General features: G+C 50.4%; 1 protein-coding gene across 2 annotated transcripts in view; it reads right to left on the reverse strand.

The window, feature by feature from the left end:
• The window catches only part of pkd1a (polycystic kidney disease 1a), a 58,497-nt gene that overhangs the window by 24,956 nt on the left and 17,329 nt on the right, over positions 1 to 16,212 (reverse strand). For both annotated transcript variants that reach the window (XM_049015500.1, XM_049015499.1), the window contains exons 5-16: positions 15,454 to 15,617; positions 14,537 to 15,199; positions 13,550 to 13,727; positions 11,398 to 11,612; positions 9,781 to 9,899; positions 9,396 to 9,540; positions 7,069 to 7,328; positions 6,134 to 6,886; positions 5,881 to 6,012; positions 5,453 to 5,628; positions 4,495 to 4,628; positions 640 to 4,271 (exon numbers count right to left, since the gene is read on the reverse strand). In XM_049015500.1, coding sequence (XP_048871457.1) covers positions 640 to 4,271; positions 4,495 to 4,628; positions 5,453 to 5,628; positions 5,881 to 6,012; positions 6,134 to 6,886; positions 7,069 to 7,328; positions 9,396 to 9,540; positions 9,781 to 9,899; positions 11,398 to 11,612; positions 13,550 to 13,727; positions 14,537 to 15,199; positions 15,454 to 15,617 — 6,571 coding nt within the window. The remainder of the gene's footprint in view (positions 1 to 639; positions 4,272 to 4,494; positions 4,629 to 5,452; positions 5,629 to 5,880; positions 6,013 to 6,133; positions 6,887 to 7,068; positions 7,329 to 9,395; positions 9,541 to 9,780; positions 9,900 to 11,397; positions 11,613 to 13,549; positions 13,728 to 14,536; positions 15,200 to 15,453; positions 15,618 to 16,212) is intronic.

Consider the following 16,212-nt stretch of genomic DNA (forward strand, 5'->3'; position numbering starts at 1 on the left):
CGTCTCTAAAGCTGGAGGCTTGAGCACAGAAGGATATTTTTGGGAGTCACCTCCCAGGAATATGATGATGTTTACATTTACATTCATTCAGCAGATGCTTGATCCAAAGCGACATGCAGTTCAGAAAACACAGTCAGACAGTCTCTGGGGCATCTGGAAGTAGAGAGTCTTGCTCAGGGGCCCAACGGTGAAATCATTCTCACAACCCTGGGATTTGTGACCTTCCAATCACAAGTACAGCATATTAACCCATTAAGCCACAACACCACTAAAATAGCAATCATGGTTTTAATGCAGGAGTCAGCACGTGGCTCAGTGGGCCAAGCCGCTGCGCCTGTGATCAGAAGGTCGCCAGTTCAGGCCTGGCCTCAGCATGTCTGTGGGTCCTTGAGCAAGGCCCTTAACCCCCCAGCTCCCTGGGTGTCGCTAAGGGTGGCTGCTGAACTTGCTCTCATGGACAGCAAGACGGGGGAGGTGAAAAGAGAATTTCCCTATGGGGGTCAATAAACTATCAATTATTATTATTGTTATATTCCAGTGCACCAATATCTCACTTTCAGCTGGGAAAACCCTGCTAGCCCTGGTAAAACACTTCAAATATTTGTGTACACTTACAGAACGGAGCGCAGGCAGTCTTACCTTGGAGGTTTTAAGACACTCCCACAGGTAGGTCAGAAGGGACTGGTTTTCGGGCTCCAGATTAGGGTCATAGGACTGCTCTGCACTTAGCTGTAAATCCTGGGTCTTGGACCAGACTCTGAAGTTGCCGCCTTCTATAATGGGTACGAGCTTTCCAGCCACCACGCTCAGCTGGAGGCAGACGGTCTTGCGAAGCGGGATGCCGAGGTACGACAAGGAAAAAACAGTGCTATAGTTGCCTGGCTGCAGCGCCATCTTCGGGATGGACAGCTGCAGCTTTGTAACATCCACCTCAGCAGGGAGCAGAATCTTGGCATGCTTTGGGGGATTGACACATGCTGGAGTGCTGAATATCTCCCACAGGTACTCCATGCGGTATCGAACGCAGCCCTTCAGATCCACACTGGCCTCCAACAAGTTGGGCTGTGAGCGGCGGATTACCAGCCGTTGGGCATGGCTAAGCTGCACTGTTGGCTCCTCACACATCAGGACCTGAATAGCTACAGTGACCTGGCCCATGACCCAACTCAAAAGGTTGCTGGCGTTTGCATGGACTACATAAGTTCCTGGCATTGAGAATAAATGGGTGATGGATAATGAGTTGGAGGTCTGCAGTGCTGTACCGTCCCCGAAATTCCACTGGAAGGTGGCTGGAGTGAACTGGGGGTACACTGATGCCCGGAAAGACACTGACTTGTTTATGAAGGTATTCTGGGGTTGGGCTTCAAGGCGGACCGAGGTCAGGATGTTCTGGACTTGTATGTCTTTGGTCACATTGTGGGACCCCAGAGAATTGACTGCACAAAGATAAATAGTGAGGAGTCCACTTTCATTCGGAGTATAGGTCACGTCAGGCCCTATGACGGCTTGCTTAGTCCCATGGTGAAGGTCAAACGTCCAGAGGATGGTAACGCGGTCTCCTGTCTGTATCTCTGCACTGAAATGTTTCGGAATGCCCACAGGGATGGCTGCCTCACAGCAGTTGACCATAGTTAGACGGCTGATGGGTTCCATGACATTGACCACGGTGCTCACTCTCTCAGAGCTAATCTGGTTATGAGCTGTCAGATTGACCACGTAGTCGTCCACTCGTGTGAACTGATGGACGTACGTGTGGTTGGTGAGTACCACCGTGGAGTCGCCACTGATACTCAACACAAAGCTGACTGAGGTCCCAGAAGTGATGGAAATTTTGAATTCCACGCTTTCCCTCGGAGCCACAGAGCCCTTGCTAACCTTCAGCTCCAGGCCCTTAATTTTGTCCTGAACAGTGAAATCTCTGCTAACAGCTTCGGCGCTGACATTGTTTGCTGCATTTAAAGTGATTCTGAAAACTCCAATGGTAGAGAAATTATGGGTCACATTCTGCTCCATTTCTGTACTTTCAGGAAAGTACCATGTCCATGAGACGTTGGTACCTGTTTGGCAAACTCCCTGAAATGAAACCGTTGTTCCAGACATGACAAAGTTCTGTTCCGTTACATCAGTGGCTAAAAATGTGACCCCTGATACAGGTTCCTGCACTGTAATCCATACTGAGACGTTCTGCAAGCTAACATCATTTGAAACTTCCACTTGTACCAGCTTCAGACCAGGGTTATCAAACTGGTGATCAAGGAATGGAACACTTCTGTTTATAGTGAGGTTATCTACATGCCACAAGTACCTCAGGTTGGAACCACTAGTCACAGATACTGTCATACTGGTAGAGTTGTTCAATGCCACTGGATTAGGTTTGACAGATAAGGACAGTGAGCCAACTATGTCCAGGAACTCAATAGTCCTGTTAACGCTGATCTGGCCAAGAAGATTTCTGGCATTGAGGAAGACATTGCAGGGCCCTGGTCGAGAGAAGCTCACATTAATGGCTCTTCCACTGAGATTCTGCTGAGCCTCCTGATCTTTCAAGAGGTCCCAGCTAAAGGATATGTTAGTTCCCTCTCGGACGGTAGCTTGCAAGTGAAGGACTTTATTGGTAGCAAAGCAGCAACTATCTCCAAGGTCCTCAGATACAATTTGCAGCCCTTCAACCTCCCTCTGCACAAAAATGAAAATGCTGGCTTGCATGGAGCTGATCTTGTTTTCGGCTGTCACGATGACATTAAATGTGCCAACGGACTTGAAGGTATAATGGGTGTGATAATGGGAGCTGAGGATGGGTGTACAGCGGTCACAGAGGATCCAGGAGTAGCGCACATCATCTCCTTGCTCCAAGTGAGCCTCAAAGTCAACGGAGGTGTTGAGCGGTACTTTGGTCAGGCTGGCGTTGATAGTCAGGCCTTGAATGGGCGCGATGACTGCCACTGTGATTTCAGTGCTGTTCCCACTCACTTCATTATTCCCTATCAGGCTGATGTTAAAGTAGCCGGAGCAGTTGTATATGTGCGTGATGTTATTTCCACTCAAGACATTGCCATCGCCAAAGTCCCAGGTGTAATGGACCTTTGAGGACCCGGAAGAAGCAGTAAACATATAGGCCTGGTGCAGTGTTAGGTTGTTGAACTTGGTACCGTTATGCTGTATCACCACCAAGCCAACAGCATCCTGCACCTCAATCAAGGCTGTGTTGTTGCTACAGGATATATTGTTGAGCACAGTGACCATCACCAGATACTGACCTGGGTTCTTGTAAGTGAATGCCATCATCTTTTCTCCTCGGACTGAAGATTCATTAATACCAAAGTCCCAAAGGTAGGTGTACTCAAATTCGGGGAAGGCACTGACAACAAAGGTGCTTTCTTCACCTAGTCTAGTGTACTTGCTACCGGGAACAAGTGAGACATTGGTGACCACAGGCTGTACACAGACCCAGGCAAAAAAGTTAGCCTTGTTCACTTTACTGGACAGCAGCAGTGAGAGGTGGTAGTTTCCACTTGTAGAGAACATGTGTGTTACTCTGGGGCTTCCATGGACTGTGAAGTTGGGTGTGCCGTCCCCAAAGCTCCACTCGTATGTGTAGATAGAGAAGTTTCCTGACACAAATGCATTGAAGCTTATATTGGTGACCTCCTGGATACAGCCTGAGGGATCTAGCCAAACCACCTGTAGGACAAACACCTGAACCTGCAGAATGACTGACTGGATGCTCACTGCATTGGTGGATGTGATGTTTACTGTATAGAAGCCATCCTTCTTGTAGATGTGTTCCACCTGTGATTCTTGGCTACTTATCACTTTCCCGTCACCCATGTCAAAGATCCAGGTGATGTTGTTACCAGTTTCCACGCAAGCATCGATCACCGTGGGTGTGTTGAACTCTGTGGGAGCCGATGAGGAGGCCGTAAGTCCTCGGATTTCCTCTGACACCAGCACCTCTGTGTAGTTTGCCAGGTGGCTGATGGTGTTGTTGATGGACACGGAAATGTTGTAGATACCCCAATGGGAAAAAGTGTGCTGGACACGCCGCTCTCGCCCTTGCAAAAGTTGGGAACCATCCCCAAAATCCCAGGTGTAGATGATACCATAAGCTGAAGGCAGGGGATGAGCCTCAAAAATCATGGGACTTCCTGTTAGCAACGGTCTGGAGTCGGTCATGATCTCCACTTTAGTCAGTATACTGTAGACAAACACATCTATCTTTTGGCTCTTGTTTTGATACTGGTTGAACACGGACACGATGAGAGTGTATTCGCCTGCAATAGCAGAAACAGAAAATAAAGCAAGAAAGAAATAAAGCAAGGTAGTAATACCGCAGGCCACGATTCCCCATCCTTTATGCAAAATACAAACAGATGACTGCAGAACTACTCAAACTACTCAATCCTTCGTTGTCTCTCCATGACAATATAGATCTATTCCGTATTCTCCTCTAGACGGGACTAGGTCAGTAATGCCAAAAGACAAAATGCTATTTACCTGGCTGTGAATAAATGTAGGTGACATTCTTCTTCAAGGTGATCAGATTGGTGGAGTCATCAGGGAATAAAATAGAGTTCTCATAGGGAGGTTTGTACTGGTACACCCTGTAATCTCCATCCCCAAAGGTCCACCTGGAGCAGGATAAAACCATGTACCATGGATGTACAGTACTGAAGGGAAGGCTGCAGAGAATCTCCCCTCTTATCTGGGCCTCCAGCCTTTGGTCTCCTCCATGAATTCAGTCATAATGAAAATGTTTTTACTGAACTGCAGAGTCTACAACCATCTCTCACCATTATTAACCTAAAAACAGCTCAGGGTTGTTTACACTTGGGCTGAGACTATTCACTCAAAAAGGAAAAGAAAATGATGTAACTACTGAGAAACCCTAAATTGTGAGGGAGGCCCTGGGTTTGTAAATCTAAACGCACCAGGCAGCTGCAGGAACATTTTAAAGGCAAAGAAGTGGAAACTGAGGAAGCAGGCAGAGCTGCAGTGGAGGGAAAATTCCTGTCAGCGATCTTTGGTAACCATGGGACTGTAAATCAAGCACATTGCGTAGCGGAGACATCAACATGGGGAGGAGGCTACAGGCTCATCTGTGATTGCAATCTACCTTCTGCGCTTGGCTGCACGCAGGCCCGGCCCACCCTTACAGTCTCATAAAGGTGTCAGGTCAGAAGCCGATGGACCGGCCTCCTACTCAGCCGTGTCTCTACATGTGCCCATTCTGCAGACCATGTCTGCCTGACCAAGAGGTTTGGCTCATGAGCTTTTCTGTCACAATCAGGTTTGCCTTTCCAATGAAAATAACTCTCACACCTGGACATAACACTTTCAACTTGAAGCAAATAAGCCATTTTTCACCTGGAATGAAATGCTGCTGTGAAGTCTAAGGATAAGGTAAGGGAAGGGTTTGCAGCATACTGCCCAGGGGAGATTGAATTTCATGTACCATATTGTGGCCTCCACAGAAATATCCATGGTGATGGATACAGAGAAGGTCTGGTTCGAACCCTGAGTGACAATGGATGGGACACCTTCCACGGTCAGCTCGCCCATGGGCTTCATCTGGTCCACTGTCACGTTGTAGTGCTCTGTCAGGTTGCTCACATGGTTCTGTGCTGTCACCTACGGGGAAAACCAAGATTACATACAACGATGAGGCCCAGTCACCACATCTATTTGGTCCAGACAGATTTCTTCTGTACCTGCACGTTCAATGGAAAATGCAATTTATTGGCGGTATTCGAAATATAACAGATCACCAATGAGAAATCACAAGCCATGTGATTGGTCAACATGGACATCCATTTGGGAAGTAAGAATTAAAAAGCAGTAATGGATTTAGTGACCCAAAGAGAAATTGCGATGGATACTCACTGATAGTTTGTAGACAGCATCGTTCTGGTAAATGATGTTGAGCACCGTGTTGTAGTATGTAAAGTGAGGCTTGTCATCTACTGTCCACTTGAAGGTTGGGTCTGATCCTTCTTCCACCGTTGCCATGTAACTCTGCAGGGGTCACAGTGTGAACAGTCAGGTCATGGAAAGAACGGGACAAGCGGAATGTGACAGACTCCAACGCGGAAAGCTGTGAAGAAAGGGAGCAATGTGGGAAGGCCGGGTGGCTTACCACTAAGGTGTTCATTAACACCCTTCGGTTGGGGTGGGGCACGATCTTCAGGCCCCTGAGGGGCACTTCCACCTTCACGCTAACCGTTACGTTAGCGGAGGTCACCTTGCTGCGTGCTATGAGAACCAGCACTGGGGGGGGAGAGTCACCCAACGGTATCTCCAGGTAGGCAAAGAGCGTATCGTTATGAGGGTTTGACTGGCACTCCTCCACGACAGACTCCAGTTCAGGGGGACAATGAGGAAGGAATGAGAAATTCTGGTTGCCCCCCTGCCAGCTGGCCAGGGCCTCATGCCAGGAGCGGATTCTGGCCAGCAGAAAGGTCTGGTTGATGGGGAAGTAGATGGTGCCGTTCTGGCTTGGCGGGTAGACCACGGTAAGTGCCATGGGGGGCACCACGCTGATGTTGCATGATGCCTGGCTGGGAAAGTCGGGGTCATTGGATGTGACCTCAAAGCTGTAAACGCCGGGATCAGGCAGACCTCTCTGGAGGAGCTGGCCTGGGATATGTTCGTCCACCATCCCAGTGTATAGCACCCTGATTGGACACATCGCCTCCTCAATCCAGGTCGCATCTTCGGTGATGTTTATGGTGTCGTTGAACCAGTTGGAGTGGTTGAGTGCTAAAAAGCTCTGTCTCCATGGGGACGAGTGGTTTGTGCTGCACTGAAGAAGACCCCCGGGACCAGAGTTGTGCTGTAGGGCAATGAAGTCACCCCAAGAGACCTCTAAGTCTGCAACCTGCTCCTGTACCTGGGAGAAGGCAAGGAGATGAGTCTGAAGAGCAGGATCATCCCGAAACAAGGGTGGGTGTACCCTTGCATCTATGTGATATGGGTATCCCTCCACTTTGCCCTTAGCTAGAGCTCTATAAGCATCAACACACACGGTCAACTGCTAACAAGGGTTAGGTTAATCAGAAGTTACTCCCTCACCAGCTGGTGTCTGGCTTCTCCAGCCTCCAGAGTAAAGGTATAGTCATGGACCAGGTTGTACTTGGGCAGGGTGGCCTCCAGAGGAAGGGCGTTGGCACTGGAGCAGTTGGGGCAGGAGCTCGGGGTGCAGGGGCTGCTGAGGGGCAGGCAGTGGCTCTTGAAGCCACACCACTGCTGCAAAGGTAGGCAGGTCTCTTGGAAAACGTCATTCAGCTCCTGGGCCTGGCAGACAGCAATGGGGGCACACAGCTCCCCACACCCTGAGAAGAAGGAAGCACAGGTCTAAGAAAGTCATGCATAAAATCACCTGTGCTGACCCCTATGGCTGACCTAAGCTCTGGGATTTTTTCCAGTGAAATCCAGTATCAGTAAGAACGTAACTAGAATTTCGGAATATGTCGACGTCACATTTCCGGCGCACATTTTTATAGGCAGGACTCCTGATGTGAGGAAGCCTTAGGACTCACTGACAGTAAGCGAATGAATTTCATGAGCATGTGAGTGCGCAGTAACTGAGCCAGAGGAGGGTCTTCATTTGAATAAAACACTAAGAAATCTTTGCTTAAAGAGGGGGCTGACCTTGATATTCAGGCATCTCTGTAATTTAAATGACCAAAGTGAAATGAAGCCAGTTGTCATTTGTGCAAGAACAGCTACACTGGAATATATTTTTTCACGTATCCCATCATGCACTCCTTTAAAAAGACAAACACACACATATAGAGGCGAGAGTGAAGCCTGGGCTCTGAGGGCAGGTCCATCACCCCTGGAGTCGAGGGCCTGAAAGAGATACGATTATACTTCCGAGTATGGGGTTCAAAACGACAACCTACTGATCACCGGCACAGAGGCCTAACCTATTCTTGACAGTCCTCCCACATACTGAACAAAGTCGCTGCAAAATCCACTCTCAATGCACCCAACGCGGAGGAGCTTCGATATTGTCATTTCCTCTGCCTTCCACTGCTGTCTGTGTGTTGCATGTGAATAGGAAAGCCAGTCAGTACACTTACATGCACACTAAGGACATTAAATTATTGTGTTAGTCCAACTAAAATCGCACAAAATCAAATTTCTTGAAGTCGGACTACGGCACTCAGATAATGCGATTGGGAGTCGAGTTACTCCTGCATGTGTACGGTAAATCGGATACAAACTGGCCTGGGTGCCCTGTGCATGCCAATTAAAGCCGATATGCAGAAGAAGCTTGGAGCAGAGCAGAGGCCATGCAGCATGTACGAAATGTACGGCGCCAGAAAGCTGTCCGATTCACCGCTCAACTAACGGGCGCTTCTCCACCGCACCAGGTACCGTACTTCTGTACTTCAAGAAGGTACGAACAGTGCTGGTTTTCCACTGGCGTAAAAGCCGGTACCGGTGCTGAATGACATCACAACGCGTGGCGGGTATTTTGTACTGAATTCGAAAGTTGGCTGAAGTATATGACAGGACTGAACAAGGTGCGATACTGATACCAACATCGCATGTTATGCACATCCAATTCTTACTTTGCTACTCAGCTAGATTAAGATCGGTCTTTTTCTTAATTTCAGTTTGGTACAGATCTTATAGCGCGGGGAGTTTAAGTCTCGCAAAAACATTTTTATACTGTCAAAGGAAAAAAAAAACTTAGCAAATTTGGCAATTTTTATTATTCCTTTTCAAGATTATCTAGTCTATGTTTAAAAATCAGTTAAAGTTTATCTCCGCTGTTTTTGCATGAGCGCTGTGCTGCATGTGTTCTCCAAGACAATCATAATCATTTTCATCCTTGCCACTTAAATCACTCCTTGATGAGTTCATCGGAAATTTATGTTGAACTTCCTTTTTTGTTTCATAAATACGCCAATATGTATTACGACAAAATCACATTGCAATATTTGAAACATTTCCAGTATCATGCTGTCATAGTATATTATACAAAGTACTTTATTTCTTGTTAATCTTGATCTTCTGATCAGGTCGCAGTTAAAGCTCATGTCACTGCATTTGTCCACGCAACTATTACTTTAAATTTCTTTATTGTACATCTGTAACTTAATAGATCAACCGGAAAAAGCCCAATACTACCAAGAAGCCATATCGCCACCTACTGTAGCGTAATGGATTCCCCTCCCCTGCATGTATACTGGGACAAGGACAGCAGTCCCATTAAATGCCGTAGTTGGGCTGTAACCATAGCTGAGAGGTGGGAGAACATGTGAGAGAGTTTGGTGGGAGGGTTTCAGAGGGAACTGACCCTGCCATAAGTACACGGTGCTGTCCCGATCGTAAGGCATAAGGCAGGTCTGTGTATGAGCTGCGGTGGGGGGAGGGGCGGAGCTTACCCGGCTGCAGGAGGTGCAGGCCCTCGCAGTCCGGCCTGTACACCTGGAGCCGCACCTGCGTGTCCCCGCTGAGATCCTGCGTGATAAACTCCAGCGAGGACAGGCGGCCGTTTTGCAGGAAGGCCATCGCGGGAAACAGCAGCAGCTGCAGAGGCAGAGGCCGGCACTGATCAGCGAATTGTTAAGGGGGGGAGCGAAGACATGAGGACAGAACTTTTTAGGCTGAAATTCTAGTGGGGGGGGGGCAGGGAGATCAAATATCCTGGTTATCTGGCTGGGTGGTGCAAATTTTTAAATGATGTATGTGAAATATGTTCGGATCATGGCGTCCCTTTGGTCATGGTGGGGGGGTCAGCGGGTGAGCCCGGCATGGCGTCCTCCTCACCTCCACACCCCTGGACGGAGTCTCCAGCGCAGGGGATGCCACAAGCTTGCTGGAGAGGGACTGATGAGTGTGGAACACCACGGTACCGGCGATGAGGATGCTGGCGTTTGGCACGGTTACTGATTGGCGGGGGGGGGGGGGGGGGAGAAAATGGTCAGATGGCAGATATCTGTGTGTTTTTGTCACCCAAAGCACAGGCGGTTCAGGTTAAAGGTCTAGTTCTGGAACAGCTGAAGTCTATATGGTCCGGAGATGATAATGGTGCCCCCTTGTGGTTCTGTGTCCTGACACTCACTGGCAGACTGAGGACACTGTGCTCCAAACCACTGCCCAGGATTATGCTGCAGATAAATCTGCAGGATGAGACTGTGCTTCCCATTACACTGACTGGGTCCATGTGCATTCAGACACCAGCAAGGAATGGATCCTACAGCGTCCAGCGCCCCCCATTGGCTAATCACAGAGAATCCCCTCTATCCTTCCCCTGACCAGTGGGCTCTGTATAATTACCTCTGGATTCAGGGAGTCTCACAGTCTCACTTTATTCGATGCTCGGGGGAAGGGGGGGGTTGGGGGGTGTTCTCGGCGGGGAGGTCCTGTTCTTCCACTCACCAAAATATCTCTTGAAGCCACATTATTATTTTAGAAAGCTGGGCTGGGAGACTACTGTTCTCACACCCCCTCATCAGCCCCCAGTGCGTGAAAAAGAACGATCTTTAAACAAACAACTGTTTCAAAACAAACAGAACATAAAGTGCTTCCCCTAATCTCTCTTAGAGGGAAGGAGCTCAGAAATGACTCATATCCTACATAAATAACCCACACAGAGGTGGCAAGAGGCCTGGTACTGCCTCTCGGAGCGTCATGCATCGGCCTCTCAGCTCAGACGGTCCAGTTTAGCTCCCAGAGATGCAGGCCGCCCTTCTTGTCAGAACATCACAGATCTCTCTTGGAGGTACTGCTGATTCTGCATATGGGTTCATTGTAACGGGGCTCCTAACTGGAGATAATCCGACAGCGTTCAAGCATCAGCAGCAGCTAAATGCAACCTGGTCACACACAGAACACATTTCCAATTTCAAGCTCCTTCCTGTTCACTCTGGCTTCTCCTCCAAGACCTTCAGCGTAGTCTGTCTCCCCCAACCGCAAGTCCAAAGGCAAACAAACACATTTTTGAACAAGTTCCCTGGCAGCCTGCAGATTAATTGGACTTGAAGAATGGCCTCCCCCCTGCCCCCCCCCAAGCGTACAGCAGCAACAATAATGTGTAAGAAGACCTTTCCTCTTTCATCTTAGTGAAAAAAGTACACAAACCTCCCCCAACCACAGACATTAGGATTAAAACAGAATGAAAACACAATTGGCAGACCAGCATCAACACTAATGTGCGTATAACAGAGGGCCGCTGGGCTGTTTGCTACCCGCCAGGCCGCACTGCCGTAAAGAACACCCCGTCGTCTGAGCGGAAAACCCGTGACACAGCCAACGTTTCTGAGAAGTTTCCAGCAACTGCTCTGCATCAGCTCCTCAGAAATACATCAGCTGTAAAATAACACGGACGGAGGAACGCATCCTCACAGCGAAGGGGCCAAGGCAGCTCCGTAAACAGGACTGTACCTTCCGGTTTGAACTCGCAGACAAAGGCCCTCGTGGCGCTGCAGGGGTGCGAGCTGACCTGGCCGCTGGAGTTCAGCGACACACACACGTTTCCAGGCACCAGCAGGGCGCGGGTGCGTGTTCCGCCCTCTGCCAGCAGGGCGTTGGCACCACTGACCCAACGGAGCGATCCAGGGATGTCGATGTCACTCAGTCCCAGCCAGACACCGCGCTCCCTACAGAACAGGGCACAGTAAATGTGCGTTAGACCCACGAGGCTCTCAGTGGGGTCACTGCCAGCCTGTCTGTCTGCCTGCCTGCCAGCCTGTCTGCCTGCCTGTCAGCCAGCCAGCCTGCCTGCCTGTCAGCCAGCCAGCCTGCCTGCCTGTCTGCCAGCCAGCCTGCCTGCCTGTCTGCCAGCCTGCCTGCCTATCTGCCTGCCTGCCTGTCTGCCAGCCAGCCTGCCTGCCTGCTCAGAAAACACACCAAGGTTGGTGCTGTACCTTTCAATGAAGTGGAAAAGGCATCAGTTTCAACACCTTTTCTGATCTCAGATTTCTACGGATTAACCCTGAGTGCAGACCCCACACAGGCCAGGAGTCACCTGCTACCGATTCCTTCGGACTGTGGTGAGTAGTGATTTCCCAGAAGCCCTTGCAGAACCATCTGTCACATGTCAGCTTGTGTACGAGTGCTGGGTAAGATGGGTGCCAACTTTCATTTTTAATTTTTTGGATGGCATGGGTCCTGATCTCTGCTGAGGGGTCAGGTGGTATATTATTATTTTCAACGCATCTATTTTCACACATATGTGCACACACACACACACACACCCAGACACAGACAAAGACATAGACACACACACACGCACACACACACATAGCTTTGTAATTATATCTTTGTGGGGACTCTCCATTCCTTTCTGTAGGGAAAACTCCAATTACAACGGGACCACCCCCTAACCCCTACCCAGGCCTGACCAGTTAACCAAACAAAATACGAGACTTTTGACATTATTACTTTTTGATTGCATTCACAGATCTTTGTGGGGACCTAAAAAATGGTCCCCCACAATGTCAAAATAAAAGGTTTTTTTACATTCTATGAGACATTTGGTCCCCACAATGTATTATAAACATAATCTACGCGCGTATATGCACGCACACACTCCTTCAGCGCACTTCATTTTCACTGCGCCATTTCTGACTCCAAAATCCAACATCTGTAAAAACTGCTGAAAGACTGTGGAGGGGGGGGGGGGGGGGTTTACTTCTCTGTGCCAAAAAAATCCCGTAAAAATTCTACATTTTCAAAACTCTTTATATAACAGGCTGAGTTGAGGGGGAGGGGCAGGGCTGTGGGGGGGGAATGCCATCCACTGCAGGGCTATTCCAGCCAGATCAGCCGCCCGGCCAGGCTCTGGAAAGGCACGATCCCATCTCGGACACAAAGATGCCCCCCAAGCCTAGCAGACCACTACTCTGGGTGAGGGGTCTCTTGGTGACACAGGGCCTGGGGTGGGATGCTAGGTGGCTTCTGGAGGCGGCTTCCACTTTCTGGGGGCTGGTCTCCATGCCTTAGGCTGGTACAAAGCTGGCCAGCCCCAGAGCAGCACCACCCTCGACCCCCAGGAGCTAAGAAAACGAGCAGCATCTATAAAAATGAGTGCAGTGGGGTGCAGAGGCACCCCAGGGCCAGCTGAGGAGGCTGTGCTGAGGCCGGGGGGGGGGAGATAGCTCAAATGGGTGAATAATACACAGACACAGACACAGACAGACACAGACACACACAGACACACAGACACACACAGACACCCTTAACCCTTAACCCCTACCCAGCCATAACCTTAAGCCTAACCAAACAAAATCCATGATCCATGATGGCCACTTTTTGATTCCATTCAGATTTATAAAACTTTTCCTTTGTGGTGACCACAAAGTAATATGTATATAACCCCCCCCCACCCCCCCACACACAGACACCTCTACTTCAGTGGTCCTATCAGGTCTGTGCTTCTGAGATGTGTGAGGCTAAGGTGTATCTTTTCTCTTGAGCAGCAGGTGGCGTGGTCGCTAAAGATCTGCACTGGTTTAAAACTGGGCGTCAAATCTTTAATAATGTCTGTGCTATTGGCGGGCTCTGGGACCATCCGTCGGGCCTCGCTGAGACTCACTGCGTGACGTAGAGCGCCAGTCTGCTGCGCAGTGACTCTGTCTGCACCACCGCCAGGTCACCCTTGCGTGCAGTGCACTGGTTCCGGGCCGAGGACCAGCTGGACTCTTCGGGCAGCAGCTGGTAGCAGTGTGGAGGGTCACCGTGTAGCAGCCCATCTTCTGGGCAGTGCGGTGCAACTGGGGACACAGAGAGCAATGGGGGCAGTGACACCTACGGAGCTTCCTCTAACGACGGGGGGGGGGGGGCAGGTGCTGCTTCCCAGCTTAAGTGCTATAATAAACAGTTAATTAGGCAAACAAGGGCTTGTGGACTGATTTCTCGTCCGTTATCACACATCCGAACATCGTGACCAGTTTTCTTGGCCCAGACCCCCTCCCCCACACCCAAAACGCTCCTCGTTTGTCTTTCCCAAGTAAACAAAAACAAATCGTAAAACTCAAACACCCCCCTGGTCTATTGTCGCCTGTCCCAGTTTGCTGCCTAGTCCTCAGCATGTCTTACCAGTTCTCTCTACTACTGGTGCCGAAGCGTTTCTCTCGATAAACATACTTCTTGACCACTGACATCTTCTTCAAACACTCACAAGTAACTGAGGTTCGAATGTAATTCAGGGGTTACAGTGTGAAGTGAGTGAATCAGTCATTTCCTAGTCACCGATAAAACTGAAGGAATGTTTCTTTCACCCTTTCATCTGAGCTCTGTGCCAAAGCATCGCCTCCTTTCTGAAGGCTACGTGCAGAGACCCGTACAGCTTTTCAGAACCTCAAAGCTGCTGCACACCGAGTTTTCGCCGCCGCCATGCGAGCGACTCACAGACCTCTCCCTCCCTTTCTGTCTCTCGCTATGCTGGGGTGTGGCTCCGCCCTCACTGCTGGCCAAGCTGAAGTCGGTGTGAGGTTCATGAGGCCACTGGGGAGGGAGACCTGGGGAGGGGTTAGGGTGCTGTGGGGGGCGGGGGGGGCTGCTGTGTGAATATGAAGCTCACCTTTGGCTACTTCGTTGCCATCCTTCAAGATCCTCCAGTCCACCACCACGCCCAGGCCTCCCCAGTTGACCAGCTGGATGTCTAGGCTATGGTTAGCCACTAGGAATTCTGGGCAGCGGAGCTCCAGCCGGGGGGGCAGGGCAACTCGCAGCTTGGCACTGACTGTCTCCTCCTTGTTGCCAGACCTGAGCATGGCGCGGGCGATGTAGCTCCCAGGGAGGGCATACTTGTGCTTGGCAGATGGCTCGGTGTTGTTGATCCAGGGCGTCTGGTCCCCGAAGTCCCAGGAGAGGGCGCCAAGGTGCACGGTGGAGATGACGGACAGGCTGGCCTCGCTGTGCACAGAGAAGCGGGGCGGCTGGCAGAGGCTGGCCGAGAAGTTGACGGGGAAGACATCGAGCGCCACGGTCCAGCCGCACTCCTGCATGACAAGTGAGTCAGTGCAGGCTGCCGAGCACTGTGACTCGCTGATGTGGTTCGCCTCCGAGTTTGTGCTGCACAGGCACTCGTGCTGTGCCCCCAGGCCGCCGTAGCGCTGGCCCGACTCAAAGCACAGCGCATTGCAGCTCTCTCGTGTGAAGTTCCCCGGCGTGGACCTGGTGAAGATCACCAGCTCGCCGACGCCCGTGTAGATGTTCGGGAGGCAGGCAGCATAGTTCAGGCCTGGGGACCGCGGAGGGAACAACGTCACCAAGGAAAGCCACCGAGGACAGGTATATGGGTTTGGGTGGATGTGCATTCAGTGTGGAGATGTGTCACGGTGGTCAGTAGATGTTACAGAGCAGTAACTCCCGCAGCAGCAAGCGGCTGGATTATTATACAGTATCACACACCATAGCAGGCATCGCTGTGTGTAATGATGCATTCGAGTAACTCTGCCGTTACACCCCCTGAAGGTACCCATTCCAGGTGCTCACCGCAGGTCTGCAGGCTGATGTTGAGGACCGGCCTACCACGCACCTCTGGGGGGCGCTCGCAACGCGTGAACTCGGACCGCCTCACCCGCACGCCTTGTTCCTGGAGCCGGGTCACCAGTCTCACCAGCTTGCAGCTGCAGTCCAGTGGGTTGGCGCTCAGGTTACTGTGTGTTGGGGGTGTGAGAATTAGCAGTGAAACCTTCATTTGCAGCTGCAATCGTTATTGTCAATGTTTTGATTTGTTTCTTTATTATATATTATGGAACTTCCCCATAGCCCTGTACTTTGTAAGCAGTCAGAAGATGGATGAACGTTATATAATGTGACAACCCTATTGAGAAAGCAAACGCTGCCAAGTGGTTATTTTATTGGCTCTGATTCATTTCGAGTAGTGATGGCGCACTAATAATAGCCACCGTGGGCCTGGAAGCCTCATTCCTGCCATTGCCACCTAGTGGCCGTATCTGCACACACAACCCCTGATGGGGTGAACGGCTGTGGTTTACATGTGGCTGATTGTTTAAATGGTGCATAACGTCTGGGTGGGAGCTCATGGGGACAGGAGAAGGAGCCCGGAAGCAGTTTTTAGTCTCGGGGGGGGGGGGGAGGGGGGCTTCTGACTGGCCGCATGCCCATGGTACACTGGGAGGCCTGGCGAGCGCCAGGCTGAACGCCACGCAGCTTGCTAACTAGCGTGTGTGCTGTAGGCTTGGGGATGATGACATCATCTGCAGGAGGAAATGCCTGGTCCATAACGAA

The sequence above is a fragment of the Brienomyrus brachyistius genome, chromosome 5 (assembly GCF_023856365.1).
Source record: "Brienomyrus brachyistius isolate T26 chromosome 5, BBRACH_0.4, whole genome shotgun sequence".
In the NCBI taxonomy this organism is placed as follows: domain Eukaryota; kingdom Metazoa; phylum Chordata; class Actinopteri; order Osteoglossiformes; family Mormyridae; genus Brienomyrus; species Brienomyrus brachyistius.